General features: G+C 41.3%; 1 protein-coding gene across 1 annotated transcript in view; it reads right to left on the bottom strand.

Moving 5' to 3' along the window:
- SLAIN1 (SLAIN motif family member 1) overlaps window positions 1–13,099 on the bottom strand; it is a gene marked incomplete at both ends in the record, with an annotated part of 51,153 nt that extends 38,054 nt beyond the window's left edge. Inside the window, 2 exons of the mRNA XM_082062258.1 lie at window positions 9,219–9,358; window positions 12,615–13,099. Coding sequence (XP_081918384.1) covers window positions 9,219–9,358; window positions 12,615–13,099 — 625 coding nt within the window. The remainder of the gene's footprint in view (window positions 1–9,218; window positions 9,359–12,614) is intronic.
- Window positions 13,100–16,860: the final 3,761 nt, after the last annotated feature.

The raw sequence follows: 16,860 nt of genomic DNA on the forward strand, positions 1-16,860 counted from the left end.
AGGTTGCTTATTCAGGAGACAAGGACAAAAAGTGAGGAATCACGACGAACGGGTAAGGAACATGCGTGGGAAATGAGAGAAGGGGGATGAGAGGGTCCAGCCACATGCCAAAATTCTGCTGGTCAGGCCACTGGTGTGAGCCAGCCCTGTACCTGATCAGTCTCTTTCTACCCCTTGTTGATTTTTTCTCCTATTTTTCTGTACAAAGGGTGTGAATGTGCAAATGCATACACGCGTGTGAGAGACTCCAGCAAACTTAAACCAGGCTAGTAAGTGAGCAGGACAAGAGGTCTGGGAACCCGCTATCGAGCAGCTAGAGGGCTACAGACCTGGCACTAGAGGGACTTTGAGTCTAGGCCAGCTAACAGAGGCCCATATGAGTATGTATATGAGATGCCAACAAACATCAAGTCAGACTAGCCAGCCAATAGGAGTAGAGATTTGGGGGTCAGATATGGCAAGGACAATGGATCGAGGGGTTAGCTATCAGATGGGAAGGTCTGGGGTATAACATTGGAGGGATCGTAGGCCTGGGAATGTACCAAAGAGTCCTACATGGGGTGTGCATGCATGTATGAGTGTGGATGTGAGATCTGCCAGCAAGGCTCAGCCTTAAAATTGGCTAGACCTGGGAACAGGGACTTGCAGCAGCCTCACATGTAGTGGACCAGAGAGAAGGAATCTCCTGGGTCTGAGACTCCAACAAAATCAGCTCTGGAGAAATGGATTGGTGCACTTTCGTGTGTCTTGAAGTCCACTGGATTTGGCTAATCTAAACATACCTCATATGCTTAGACAGCTTCATTTAAATACCTGAAGGCTGAAGAAGAGACCACTCTTCAGCACTAAACAGCAAGGGCATGATTCAGTTGTTTAAAACCAGAATATAATGACATTTGAGGTGCCCCAGCTCGTCTAGATAAGTGAGGCTCTTGCACAGCTCCTGTTTCATACCCATCTGGATATCTCAAAGACCAGAAAGCATGTCAAATTACACTTAGCACCTTTGTTAAGATAAATGAATCATGACCAAAGTAATTGTGCTGTTAAATTAGGTATAGCAGACACATGCCTAAAATTAAATGGAATAAATCTGGGTCACATTATTCACATAATAAATGCCTGAGACCCAAGGACAAGGTACCTCCAGTCAGATACAACAGAAACGGATCTATGTCTGGTGCTGGTAACTAAGACACACAAAGTCTTTCCGGGGGAGATTAATCATCAAGATTTCCCTAAGTGATTCAGATGCAACACAAAGCAATACCCTACGAATCTCCGTTAAGACCAACAGACACATACTATAGTGTTTAGACGAATTGTTTCACTGGTCCATGGACTCTGACACAAAATTGTGCCTAACTGTTACAGAAATATTCAGATCAGCTACTAGTACTTGAAAACACACACAAAAAGACTTTGACTGTCCTGTTTGTCCCCATTCTGGAGAGCTAACTTGGGTGTCAAAGCAAATGATTATGAATAAGGTCTGAAGTGCTGTGACTGAAGAAATAGGAGACAATGAGAAACCACCTTTAAACAAAAGGCATCAGTGCTGTTCTTGCAAAATGCAGAGGGTATTTAAGACTTGTTAAAATTATAAAGGAATATTGTAATCTAATTCCTTCCAATGTTAAGTACTACCCAAGTTATTTTTTCTAATTAGTAGAGAGAAATCACTATCTCCAGACTCAGATCAGACAACTGCTTAAGAACGGATGGAGTAAGACAGGTGGGACAAATTGCCCCTTTGGCTTTTTCAGAGTCAACAGACAACTAGTTTTTTGTTTGGTTTTTGCTTTGTTTTGTTTTTTTTCCTAGGTATCTAATTTTAATTACTCATGTTAGATTAAATTAATCATATAACTATTAGTACCAACAATTACAAAAGCTCTCTATTTACTAACGCTTACCATACTTAGTCAGAAATAATCTATTCTCCTGCAGCTGCAGATAAAACTAAGCGAGAAATTAACTGACCTTCTCTCCTATGCAGCAGAGAATACAACTCATCGACTCTTATAGTGGAATTTATCTGACTACATGAGGACATCTTCAAAGTTAGCCACCTTTACCTCTATGTGTAACCATTTTTGAAATGCGCACTTCCAGGTATGAGGCATCTCATCCTGATTTAATAGAGCAGAGGTAGCAAGATCAATACTGGTACTACATGATGAAGACAAATTAATACAAAAGAAGCTGGATTTCTTTCCATAGGTGGGAAAACGTATTTGTTCCAAGTCAGAATGCATTTGCAATGCCCCTCTGCAGCATACAGGGTTGAGTATGTTCAGCCATCAGCTGTACTTCCATGCTTCTGCTTTCAATTAAAAGCTATCTCAAAACAGTATTACCATACAGATTTATCTGGTGTTACAAGGTAGATACAATCTCAGCTCAGCTAGATGGATAGAATCCCTTTTCAGGTACTTTACATGGTAGAAGTGGTAAAGGTGGTCAAAATCCATATCTCGTGTTTTGATTTACATTACTTTTTAATTCTGGTAAACAACAAAATAAATAAAACAAATAAAACAATGAAATAAATAATATCTAAACTATCAGTTCAACATCACTTTAAAATCAATTGTTACCCATATCAGTTTTCTGTAACATCTCGTAGCCAAATATTTCAATCATAAAGTATTCAACAAAGTATTTCTAATTTATTAGACTGAGAGGTCAGCTGCCAAGGAGAAAGACTGTATGGCACATTTACAGGACTGTGGACTATATCCCAGAAGTAACCAACCAAAAGATACTTAGGGGCCATGGCACAAAACAGTCTGAACAACAGCTTCCCAGATGATGCAGTGTTATCAAAAAAAAGATCCAAAGTGCTCCCTGAATGTGAAAATACAGATATAAATAACGTTTTAGTAAAGAAGCAGTGCTACCTCCATAAACCACATGGGGGAGGCTTGTCTGCATTCTGAAATGTTATTCCCGCCTCTCTTCTGCAGACATCAAAAACAGGCAGTGAAAGAAAGTCAGAATGTAAGACAAAAGCTATAACAATAACATGCAGACCAGGAAACAATAAGCAAGACATGTAGACTATCAGGAGCAAAAATCAAATTACATCTTCCAGAACTGCCCAGTTTTGAAAAGATCCTCTTGTCCATAGAAAAAGTATCTTCAGAGGATAAGCTGTCAAGTCCATTAACAAAACCTAGGTTTCTTTGCAATTTCTATCTAGGAAAGTAGTTGCATACTTTGGAAACAAAAACCAGTGATTAGTACTCTGCTGGATAACACTAACTGTGCCTCTATTTTTAACGTAACTGTCAGGGCTGATGCTACTACTATTGCTTTTAGCCATAGGCTGCTTTGCAGACGTTGAGCCTACATTGCAAGCATGAATTATTCTTACTTTAAGTAAGCCTACTGAAATCCTCACGTAAAATCTGACAGTGTTTCTAGCTGTTTAACAACTCATGATGAATTGATAATCCCAGCTCAGTAGCTAGCATGGATTAATAGAACGCTTCTATTCTAAAACAGGATGGGTATCTTCTCAACTGAGGTAAGATCCAACACTACCTCTCTACCAACCTTTACAAGCTTCAGCATTCAGCATCTTCTTGCAATTGTAATTATGATGACAACCAGAAGTCAGTTCTAAGAAAACATTTAATTATAAGCTGCACAATGATCAATCTTCAAATAAGAAATAAAATTCTTAAATAGTATGCATATTATAATTTAATAAAAAGTAGAAGTAGTATCTAAGACACATATTAAAACAGCAAGGAATATCTGTGAAATTAATAAAAAGTGAAGCGTCTGATCTTCTCTGCATTTGTTGCCATAAGGGTTTTCAATCAAACACTTCTGTCTTGAAGTGTACTTGCAGAGTAAAAATGTTCCAGTGGTAGAGAGAGATATTCTGTTTGAAATGCAAGCACATGCTTCTAAGTAGAATATCAAAACTGAGTTTTTCCCCAATTGAAACCTACAAATCATCCTCAGCAGCTGTGTTAGAAAATCCAGTGATATCAGCATTTGCAAAACCTCTAAGAACTGCTTGGAATTATGCAGCTGTTGCAACAGGTTATGTCAAATAAATGAAAGCTAATAGGAAATAACTCCGGTGCAAGTATATATGTGCTCCAGGCACTAAGCCTGTACTGCAGCAGAAGACAGCTGTGCACCCCATCCTCTGAGATGTCCTGTTCCCCAAAAGGCGCTCAGGTGCTGACAGGAATTACAGCTACTCACCACCTTTTCTTATTTTTACTAACATCAGCAACATGCAGAAAAAGGAACCAAATCAGTCGTGCCACTTCTTTCATTCCTTCTAGAGTGTTAGATCTTTTATTATTTATGATGGAAACAACAATTCAATCACCTGCAAGCTTTAGCATGTTATCATTTGCTACCCCAGAAGAATTTACATAAAACTTCAATCTCTATTACATATGAAAAATAAGGACAAGAAAACTGTATTAAATCTTATCTATCCAGTCCTGAGTGCCACAACATACGAATGCATCAATGGACAGCAAATAAACTTAAACCTATTTCAAAGTAATAAAAAAATCTCACCTTGCACCAGTGCAGATCCAGCTCAAGCATAAAGAACAAAAGCTTTCATCCATGTACAGTATTTTCTGTTCGCTTTTGTCATTAACAGAGTACAGCATAGAAGTTCCCTATGATAGCAATTCTATTCTTCGCAGTTTATTAAATGTATTTTATATCTTAACGAATTCAAACTAAAAAACTGCCCTCGAACCTTTGGGAAATGGAAGAGAATTAGAAGAATGGAACAGAACCTCACCTCCTTCTGTGCAAGCAACAAGTTGCATATCCAGGTAAAACCTTCTGTCTGGGGCATAACCAGCCTTCAGATTTTTTTTTTTTCAGGTAAAAAAATATAGTACAGTCAAATTAATTTTTTTTTTTTTTCCGGTCATGTTGTATATTTAGACATCAAACTTCATTGACATGTGACACTGGGATCCAGCACAATAAAGGCTAAAATATTACTGATGAGATTCTTGGGGTTTGTGAAATCACAAGCAATTGAAGAGAAACTATGATCGGTCTGTTTCACAACACACATTATCATCCACAGATGACATAAAAACATTCATCCTGAAGCACATTTCTCATTTTAAGAAACAAAGGAGAGTTTAATCTTAAAACTATAAATTACTGCAGCCAACTGCAATGCCTACATACGGACTTCTGTTGCTTAGTCTTTTTAAACATCTGAGGCAGCATTTCTGAATAAGGAATCATCTATGCCAAACTCTGAATCTAGCCAATATTTCATATTCTCCATGAAAGAGGAGTTTTCTGTCTGGAAGGCTGAAGCGGATGAGACATGCTTTGAAGCCCTGCATAAAAGCTGAGCTCCTACAGACTGGCTCCTTGCTAAGCCTCTTAACTTCTCAGTTTATCCAACCGCCTGCTCGAGAGCATTTTACAGGAGTGAAGCTATACAGAGCATCTTCAGCCAGCATGTCAGTCAACACCATCCCATCAATTTCAGAAGGGTTATACCCATCTGCACCACCGAGCAAGTTTACACATCACATCTCTGCTCACTGGGCTGCACGCTGACATGTCCCAACATCTCCAAGTACTACCAAGAAAATACAGAAGAAGCTCCATCACACCGTTAAGACTGTTATGTGGCCTTGTTGCTTTGAATGAATCTAATGAAGTAAAATAGTCAGCAAGATTAAAAAAAAAAGGGAGAATGAACTGACCCTACAATACATATAGAACTGCTGTAAACAAAATGAAGCAGAAAGGTTTCAAACAAAAGATGACTAAACAAGAGCAAAAAGAAATAAGTGATCCAGGTCAGGCCACAAAGGGGTAAAAAAAACCAAACAAATCAGCCAACCCACACAAACAAATATTACCTCAACACCAGAACTGCTCATGGGAACAGGAACAATTCCAAAACCTCATAGGAGGTTACATTTAACTTTCATCCTCCTTAAAGCTAGCATGCTTAATCCACAGAAATAGGGCTTGTAATAAGCCTAGCTCATTATGAACTAGATATAAGCTTTACCTACTTTGTGGTAGACCAGAGGAATGTTGAGAAGCTTTTCCACATTCTCACAGTGGTTCACAGAAGAACCACCTTCTGGAACCACCAGTGGCTCATACCCTTAAAGATTTATGCCAAGATGAAATCTTAGTTCCACCATGAAATACTTAAAGCAGACATTTTCACCAGAAAAGAAACAGGTTTGTGCGCACAACAAGGTGAAAAGTAAACTAGCATCCCTCGAGTGACTCTCCACTCTGAAAGACCAAGTAGTCATTGTATTATTTCACCACCTAGGATTACTTTGCCAGCAGCCTCTCACAAGACTGTGAGCCTTGTTAAGAGCTATTCTAATGCTGGCGTATTTCAGGCATCAAAGGAATACTTTTATGAAAATCAGGATAAAATGTAATAAGGAAAACTTACATGAGCAGGAATAAATGAGCACTGATGTAGAAATCTTAAGAAGAGAATGGGAATTAGTTAAAAGTCAGAAAAACAGCCTGGCAAAATTTTACTCCTTTTGGCTCATAGCCCTTCTCTCTGTGTGCACTTATTCAGATATGCTGACTTTGCAGCCAAAAATCAATTTTTACTGCTTTTTATTTGTATGAGCACTATAAGTGCCTAAAGAGTTACGAGACTCTAAACTGGATTAATTTTTGGCTGATGTACCATGGTAAAAATTACGAAGTGAATTCTATCTATAAGCAATTTCAGAAATCTCAGCTTGGCACATTATAAGAGTTTTTAAATGTTTAGTCAAAAACCATTTAACTACATCAGTGTTACCATTGACTCAGTGCAAACATAAAAGGCACGACCAGATTTCAAAATCCCTCTAAAATGCACTTTCAAAGTGTATGGCTAAAGGATGAAAATGCTGTTCAACTTACAAGTACAAAGTTTGAAGCTTTAGTACCAGAGAAAAATGCCTTTCTTACTGAGTCACTTTCAAAATTAGAATAAAATCATGTGTATGTCTTCATACATATACACTTACTGATAGAGTAGACTGCAAAAGAAATCCTAAGAAAGTCAGATTACAGAAAGCTTCTTGTATTTTAAAACTGAATTATTAGATTCTTACAAAAATCACATATCTGGTTCCAAAACTGAGAAATAAATACTGTGAAGCTAATTTTGACAAAGTCAGGGTAAGACATGACATTTGCTTATTACATATTATTTGTAAAGATATAGGTGATTAAAAGGAAATATTTAGAAATATGAGAGTTAATCAAGTCTAACTGGATAATTATTTAAAACAATTTTAGCACAGAATTGCTGCAGTAGAAGCATCAGTCCCACGAGTCCATTCCGTCCTTGAACATACTGTTCCTATAACGGGCTTTGTATGTGGCATATAATTTCTCAGAAACTTTCTATAGAGCCCAAGAAATTCATTAACCCATCACCTCATGTAGAACATATGGATCAAAGCAACTCATTGTCAACATAACTCTGTGATATATGTCATTTGCTGTGACTTCTGCACAGAGAGAGATTGAACTGATAACCAGAGAGTGACTTTAATTTGAAACACTAACTTTGCCTTTCTAATGTCTTTATTGCCTATTACATTTAAATAATACCTTGAAAGGTAAAAATAGGTCACACGCTCCTCTGGCTTCTTTCTACACACACATTACAGACTCGATTCAGTTGCCCACACCTACATGCACTGGCCCATCTGAGAGGCCCTTGGGAGGCCAAGGTATCATCAGAGAACATCAGATAAGGCACAGGACCTCTGTCCATCCTGAGTGGAAGCTGGAGGTCAGCTAGGGTAACTGAGACCACCCCAAAAGGCACTAGATGCTTGTGTGGGGTAACCTAAATGGAGCTGCTACACTGGGATTCAGCCCCAGACTGGGATGCCCTACACCAGACCTATACCTACACCTACTTCAGGTGACCAGATTGGACTTGAGTGCCAAGCTCCCATTATCATCAGTGGTCTTGGAGAGCTACTGACTTCATCCTAAGGCCAATACATACACCTCATCGCCTGAGGCACTCCCCAGGTTCCTCTGACTGTGTGGTCAAAACTCCCATTGAGCACCAAGCATGAACACTCTGCTCACACTACAGACACCTGAACTTGGGTGTCGGAATCGTGACCCAAATTCCACCCCAAAGCTAGGTGGAAAGATTCCAAACACAGGAACCTTAGTTTGGCCCACCTAACTTTAGGCAAATGACCTCAACTGAATATTGCTAGGACAATAACCACTGTATAATCTTTTATAAGTGCAAAGAGACAGATGCCTTCAGAGACTGATTCAGTTAAATGCCTGATTTTGGATAGGACTAACCCACAGCTACCTATATCCTCCAAAGCATACAGGAACATGCTCAATCTGTCTTAATGATGGCTGTAGATAGTTTATACAAGCATATGCTCATAACGTCATCATCTTTATTTCCTTCTCTTGTCATCTTCCTATATTCATTTGCTGCTTCTCTCCTAGCAAGTTATGAACCTTAAGATAATATCCTACCTTAATCACTTTCTTCAACAACACTTAGTACAATCTTAATAGGACTCTAGATGGTAAAAAAGTAAAACTAAAGCCGGCTGATATTTACTTAGAACAAAAATTCAGCACACCCAGATATAACTCTACAAGTTCACTGGCACCAAACTGCAATCAAACCGATCCCAGTACTTGAGACTACTAAGAGCCCAACAAAGCAGTGCTAGCAGTCAAGTTACAGCTCTTCTTGGTCTGTCCTATAATTAGCAAAGTCCTGACACTACGTTAGATGGGGACAAATAAGTCTTTAAAAATGTATAGCACCATGATAACTTTGGCTTTAAAAAAACAAAAATAAAAACACTGTCTTTCAAATCTCAATAGAGATACCAATAGTAAAGCTAGCATCAAAGCTTTCTTGCCAAGAGGTCTGCTATTTTAAGCAATGCACGAAAACTGCCAGGTTTAAAAACAAAAGTTATGCAGGGGAAGAAAGGAATAAAAAAAAAAAAAAGCAGAACACTTTAAAAAATGCACAATCGGAAAAAAAAAAAATCAAACAATTGTTAGCATTTATGTAGTGGAGGAAGACGCATACATAGGAAAAACATGCATGTCTGCTATTTGTAAAGCTTGCTAAATTCTGAAAAACAACAAACACGAGCTGCCCAACCAAAAATCCCAACTTACTAGCAAAGAAATTCAAATAATAAGATTACCTTGTTCTAGTCTAAAGCACAGGGAACGTTTTGCAGCCTCTATCTCAGGACTTGGATTATCCAGCACACGCCTGCACCACTGCAGAGGACTCAGTGATTTCTCTTGAGGAGTGAGAGTCTTGGTAGGCAAGATGTACAACCTTAACCAAAAACCACACAAATATCAGTAAGATATGCAATACTTAAAAGTTTATTTCTATACTCTCAATTTCCTCCCCATTAAAAATGTAGAACAGTGCAAAGCCTTGCAATATGATATTCTAATAACAAAAGGTATTCCAAAGTAGAAGAGTTTACATTAGTTTTCTTCTTCCCTCCTCAGAAAAGTAGGTGGCAAAATATGAACTCTACAGGTCTGGCACATAAAAACAAAGTTGAAGTAGATTTCTCATAAAAAGCTTCCATCTCATCATTACTACTGTCTCAATTTCAGCACTCCCCAAAGTTCAAGTTCATTAAGTGCTATACACACACCAAAGATGCTGTTGGTTTTCCTCTTTATATTTACCTGTACCAGAGATTAGACAATTTCAGTATTTGTTTTTACTCTTTTGCCTATAACAATTTAATCAGCTTGTGAGATTGCTGATCATAATTCATTTTCCATACACAGTCTCTTCTCCCAGATGAACCAAATGTCGTACAAGTCAGATTTGTAAAGATTAGACAACATTTCCTGGGAAACAATGAAGATCCAATTTAGATATTCAATTCCAGCAGAGAAAAAAAAAAATAGGCAAGAAAAGCTAGTGTATATGCATTATTCTCAGACAACAGTAAGCAACTAATCAGATGATCAAGCACATAAGGAAGCCAGGTATCAAAGCTGGTTTCATGGGAAAATTCTTAAAGCTGGGATCTGTGTTGCTGCTGTTGCCCTTGCAGATTAGTGGACACAAGCAGACACCGGTTCACCTGGGAGGGCGCAGATCTCCCAGGAAGGGAACTATTTTTGGCCACTGGAGATGGCTTGCAGCTCCCTGACCTGACCACTTCTGATGGATGGGACTGCAGGCAGCCACAGGCAGATTCTCAGGCAACAAAAAGCTCCATGGGCTGCAAAGGAATCTGGAGCCCACACAGGGGGTGCAAAAGGCAAGACCAGAAAAAAAAAAAAAAATCAAAATTAAAAAAAAAAAAAAGGATTGAGCTCCTCAGGGGACCAGGTAACAGCTTCTCACCTTCAAGGTGTTGACTCACCAGCTACCCAAGTCCCCTGAGAGGAGTGGTATACCAATGTCCGCTCCATGCTTCTTATTACACCCATGAAGACAGTCAGCACTCTCTATCCATCTCACAAGGAGTAAATATCTTCGTGGCGACTGCCGTCTCTCATGGCAATCCCAGCAGACATCAACTATTGAATTTCTCTGAGGAGAGGACTCATTTCCCCTGACTTCCTGCGGTTCCTGGCTACACATTAAAAAAAACGATACTGAGAAAAAACAAAAGGAAAAAAAAAAGGAATATCTTTCAGCTTTCCTGCTAACCTGCAGAAGTGCTTTAAAAGCTGAACATGTGACTGATCATTCTCAGTGATCAGACATTTGTGTAAAAAAAGCTGTACAGCCAAAAGAGGTCTGACTTGTCTGCAATGATGCTAATTTTACTTTTTTTTTTTTTTCTGTAACTGCAGATAAAGAAAGAAAAAAAAAGCAAAGGTATTTAAGGCCTCAAATTACTAATCAACAACTAAGATACAAACTGGTCTTCGACTTTCCAGATAACAGTCTGCTTTAAAGACTGACATTACAAAAAGCCCCAAGCAGCTGGCATGACACAGCTGACCTTTCATGGACAAGGATGGAGATTCAGCCTTGAACCAAAGACATTCAACAGCTAAAACAACTCACTCTTAGTGGAATAAATTTGTTAACAATTCGCTGTCATGAAATTCTTCTGTGGACACATATCTGTGTGACATGAAAGCAAGTTTTGGCCCCCAAGAAGCATTTAGGATTGCTTCCAGGGCACAAATCAAATAGGAAACTATACTGAGGCACTCAAAAAAATGCTGACTTTGTATTGCCCCAAAATATAAACACAGAAAACATTTTGTTTAAGAGGATGGGATCAAACAAATTCGATATTCCTTAATGTGATGGATAGTTAGGGGTTAAGATCAAGGCAAAATTTGAGTCAAGTCAGTATCGACAACCCCAGAACAGCCCCACGCAGGCTAGTGCTGCACATAATGAAACAACACTGGCAAAGATTTCCATACAATTTCTTGATCATTCTCAAAAGAAATTTTGCAAAACTGCAGCAAGGTATTATTTATATCATGAAGCACATACAACCAGCATTCACTAAATATTTATTATATTTATTTATATTTATGTCATTTTTTAAATCCTTTGTCTGCTACCAAAATAAGGATGTTTAGATGCACCTCAGCTGCATTATACTGTATTTTATCCTCAGCTGATGTAAACTTCAGCTCAGTCTAAAAACTAACCACATAAAAAAATGACACTGAAGCCTTGACAGATATTTAAATCAGTTATTTAAATATACATACTGCATATTCGACTACTGACACTTTAAAACAACTAAACATCAACTATGTTTAACGTGGTTACACACTCAGTGATTCAGGCAGTATTCCACCAGTCTTTGGACAGTCTCTTCTTCCACGTTGCTGAGACAAGTTTTGAGGCACCAGGCTCACTTATTTATTTATATCCTCAGTCTATAATTTCCCCTTCTATCTCTAAGTGAGCATAATCATCCCTCTAGGTCGATTTTATTTTCCGCTTTATTCGCCTGCTATTCATTTCTGCTTTATTCAATTTACCAGCACCCAACCGTGCCTTTCGGAGCTACATGGGCGCTTAAGATACACAACCAACCATTTAGATCAATGTCTAAAAGACAAAAGCCCTCCCAAATCCCTGAAGATGGGAGACAATTGGGCAGAGATTTTAGGATGGGAAGGCAGCGCTGCTTAGAGAAAGGCTTTCCCGGAACAATTCCGCTATTTTTAATTCCTTATGTAAACAGGAGGCTGAAACTAGGCTGAGACCTGAAATTGAAGAGAGACGATCTTCCTCAAAGAGGAAAACGAGCACAAATCCCCCGCCAAGGGGGGTAAAGCCCCCACCTGAGCCCCAACCCGGACACAGCCCCCTTTGGTCGGTGGGGTTAACCGCACTGATGCCAGGTTTTAGGAAAAAAAAAAAAAAAAAAAAAAAAGCCAGATTTCAGATTTAAGTTTAAGCAGAACGAGATCAAGTGGATTTGGGGGCTAATGCTAATCAGAGCCTGCAGAGCATCAGCGGGGTGAGCGCTGCGGGAGGCAGCGGCCGCCGCCAGCCCGACCGGGAACTGGGGGGCAGAAGGACACCTGGGGCCGGGGGGCGCAGCGGGGGCAGGGCAGGGCCGAGCCGCATGTACCATGTATCCTCGTCCTGTCCGCAGCAGCCGTCCTCCAGCTCCAGCACCGCCACCTCGTCCAGCACCGTGGCCGCCGCCGCCCCCGGACCGCCGCCTCCGCCGGCTTCTTGTCCCCCGCCGCCGGCTGCCGGCGGGCCGGGCGAGGGCTTGAAATAGGCGAGGGGCTCCGGCGGGCCCAGCGCGGCGGCACACAGCAGGGTGGGCACCGGGCTGGGCATGCACGGCACGGCCCCGCCGCCCGCCACGGAGGGTGGGCTGGCGGGGCGCAACCCGCCGGTGGCCGGCGGCGGGGCCAGCAGCAGGTGCGGGCTGGGCGGGCCGGCGGCTACCGCGGCGGCGCGGCTCCGGAGCTGCTCGTTCTGCTTCTCCAGCTTCCGCACAAGCTCCTGCAGCTTCTTCACCTCCAGCTCGGCGCTCACGGAGGGGCCGGCGCCGCTCCCTTTTACCTCCGCCATCATCGCCGGTTTCAGCAAGGCAGCCTCCATCCTGCCCGCCGACCCGCCGCCGCCGGCACCTGCTCCGCCGCGCCGCCGGAGGGCAGCGCCCGGGAGGCGGGAGCGCTGGGGAGCGCTGCTCGCCGCGCTGGGGCCCCGGCCCGGCCCTGCGCTGCGCTGCCCGCCCCCGCTCCGCCGCCGCGCTCAGCGTCTCCCGTCAGCGGCGGCGAGGACGCGGGTGGGATCCCGGAGCGCCGCGCCGGAGCGCCGCGCACACGCAGACGGCGGGAACAAAGAGCCGCCCGACTCTCCCGCCATCCGCCCAGGAGAAGGGGCGGCGGGGGCCGCCTCGGAGGGGATCTCCGCGAGTAACCCTGGGGGCGGCGGGGCCCCCTCAGCGCGGGTCTTTAAACAAAGGTGCCTGCCCCGCACCCCACCCGCGGGTTGGATCTGGCCCAGGACGCCGCTCCCCTCATGAGCCGTGTAATTAGAGCTTGGTGGTGTCAGGGTTGTAATTATGCAGATTGAAAGTGTGATGGGAATGGAAATCACAAATAGGGGCTTTGTTGGGCTCGAAGGGAACGAATTCAGCCAAAAGCAGGCGCTTGTGGGTTTGAAACGTGCTGATTCTAGGAGTTTTGATTCACCACGAAGGAAAGCAACGTATTTTTGAAGATGCATTGCTGGTGAAGCGAGAAGACTGAACCAAGCATAGTAGAAAACTGCGTAGCTACATAATTCTTTATGTATAGGAGAAACCCGAAGATGAAAGATGCCCTCATATTGAAATGATTTCCTTTAACACAGTCCAGATACATAGATTATTTTTTAATGTTCAAGTCTTCACTTTAGAGATGAATAACATTTGTGCATGGTGGGGTTTTTAGATTGTCCTTCATTGACCATTATTGAATGAAGCCATTGCTTGCCTCTCTTCTTCCCACCTGGCAGGTGAGCAGAGATTAAGTAATGCCCAAGGCAGCTCAGCCATCACACAGCCATGGTCAGGTTCATTTCCCCCAGCTACAATTACAGGGGCCAACCTCCTATTTTACCAGCCTGCAGTCTCCTAAAGTTCTGACATGAAATAGGGAACAAATCTCCAGGAAATGTGTGAGTTACTCAGCCACCCACTAATAACAGCTGTCAGTTCGTCACTACCAAGTTCTTGAACATCAGCTTTGGGCAGAGTAGTAGCAATAACAGCCACCAGTACCTTCACCTTTCTTCATCGCCATCTCAGCTTTCTTATGTAAGGAGAGACAGACACTAATCCTCTGTTCAGAGCATAAGTCAACTTTGAAATCATCCAGCCTGTCACGGTTTTCCTTCTTTTGTTTATAGTCTGGAAACTTCCTTCTGCACATGCATAGGACAATGGCACTGTTGTTTGACAGTCTTTTAAGCACTCTCACAGTGCAAATAATAACAACTGGTGCTACAAGAATGGCTGGAAAGGAACACACATCACAGCACAAAGCATTGACTTCCAGATAACGTAACTTCTAACACTGCAGAGAATAAACATAGCCCCCAGTGTACTAGATTGCAACCAGATAGTGCTTAATCCAAAACTTTTGTTTGGTCTCCTCTGTCTCTTTGGAAGAAAGAAGTGGGAAAATGCTGAGAGTGTAAAAACTGTCTGGCCCCAATTCTGCCACATGTCACCAGAGTGAGTAACATAATCCAGTTTTCACTACTACAGAATGCTGTAATCTTTATTTTTGTAAGTGAAAGAAGAATTTTATTTCTATATGTTTAGCCCTGGGCAAAAGGCATATATTTCACGTGGCTATCACTAATACTGGTACTAGCTTTAATTCTTAGAAATGTGTAAAAAAATCTAATGCGGACGCCAGTTTGGAGATACATCAGGAGCCACATTTGGAGACACACTACAGCACATAGCATCATGGCACGGGATTTTAATAGTCACCATGGAAATGCTTGTCCTCAGTTATGAGTAAAAGCATTTGCAAATTTTCAACTGCCTTCTACTGTTTGTGCTGCCCACACAAACAATGCATGCAGACACTTGTTTGGGCTGAGCTCCTGAGGAGAAAAAGCTTAGGATTGAGCATAGTGCCTTAGCATGGGTACGAGAGCTTTTTCCAGACAGTTCAGATCAATTGGTCAAAGCCAGGATCAGGCTCGTTACATCTCATCCCAAAAATAACAGTTCAGAACGTCGGCTCTTCCTTGGGTGGTACTGCTTTGAGCGTGATTGCCATCCAGCAGTATGGCAGAAAACAGCTTAAATTTGTGCATATTCAACCACCATGCTCACAGTCGGTGTGAGAGACCTTTTTCCAGGCATTTCCTGGGTGGGTTGATCTAGTAAATGGTAAGACTCCATTTCACTGTGTTGCATTTGTTGCTGTTTTAAAGGTCCATGTAATTTCACTAACAATGTAGCTTCACGTAGAAATGCTGTCAGATACAATGTATGTTCTCAAGCACACTATCTCATGGTCTTCATGCTGACCTGCTATTCTTCTGCAAAGGCAGTTTGAACATCTTAGTCATTAAAATATTCGACCTAGTTGTTTGGTTTTTTAAGCACAAATTATTCTCCTTCCAATACTGATATTAGTAATAAATGGTTAATGAGCTCTGTTCAGTATACCAACACTAGCTGAGGAGTTTGGTCAACCCAGAAATTCATATGTTCTTTACAAGCCATAATGAAGACTTCATGGTTCCATTCCTTTTGTTTCTAAAGTCAACAATAAAATGTGTAAAATACCAACCCCAAACATCCTAACCTGCCCATGAAACCTGTTATCCCTGGACCTGAGAAATTATATGCCCTAAATCAGCAGAGATCTACTCTAGGATGCTACTTATATGGCATCCTGTAGTAGAAATTTCTACATCAGTAGAGTTACTAATAAACTTCCAGTGCAGAGAACAAAGAAGCAGAAAGTCTACAAATCCCATCTGCTCTTCTCTGTTAATAAGCCTATTGCTTTATGCTGCAAGAGCTGCAGGCTGGACCTGCCTTTCAGGCAAGCCAGTAAAGAATTAATTGCAGTAATCCAGTCTGGACTCTGCAAAAGATGTGTTACAATAAGGTCAGAGCATGAACAGTAAACTGCAAGTCTGGTGAGATTATTTTAAAGGGCAGTTCCAGCCTGAAAAATTACTGTGAAAGTAGTTTTGTAAAAACAGAGCCACTACCATGCCAGCAGAAGTCCATCTAATCCAGTATTCTGTCTTTAACAAAGGCTGGTAGTAGCTTCATAAGGAAAATACCTCAGAAACAAGAAAAATATTGAGGGATTTTCTCCAGCTTTAAGAAGTTGCCAAATCGAGACATCTGGACCATTTATTTTTGATAGTCACCAATGTGTAATAATATTACATTTGCTGAGCCCCATTTTTAAACCATTTAAACATTAGGACTCTACAACACCCTGCGGCAATTAGCACTGCAATTTAATTATGTATTGTAAGAAAAACTACTGCCTATTATCTATTTTAAATCTGCTGCCTAGTAATTTAATTGGGTGTCCCTTAGTTCTGGTTTTCTGAGAAAGACAGAATGATTAATCATTCTCTATTCAGCTTCTCTTTGTCATTCATGACTTTATAAAACTCAGTTACTTTCTTCCAAGCTGACAAGCCCTAATTTATATAGCCTTGTCCCCACAGAAGTCAAGTTGAACCTCCCATTGTTTCCTGTCTCCATAATGAAAACTGAATTTTCTAACCCGTTGTTTCCTTTCTATTAATTTTCTGTGTTTTCTTATGTCACAATAGCTTAAGGAAAAGCTGTGACAAAAAATTCTTGTAAATCCAAATATACTCAG

Source organism: Streptopelia decaocto, assembly GCF_964273445.1.
Source record: "Streptopelia decaocto genome assembly, chromosome: 1".
Classification (NCBI taxonomy): domain Eukaryota; kingdom Metazoa; phylum Chordata; class Aves; order Columbiformes; family Columbidae; genus Streptopelia; species Streptopelia decaocto.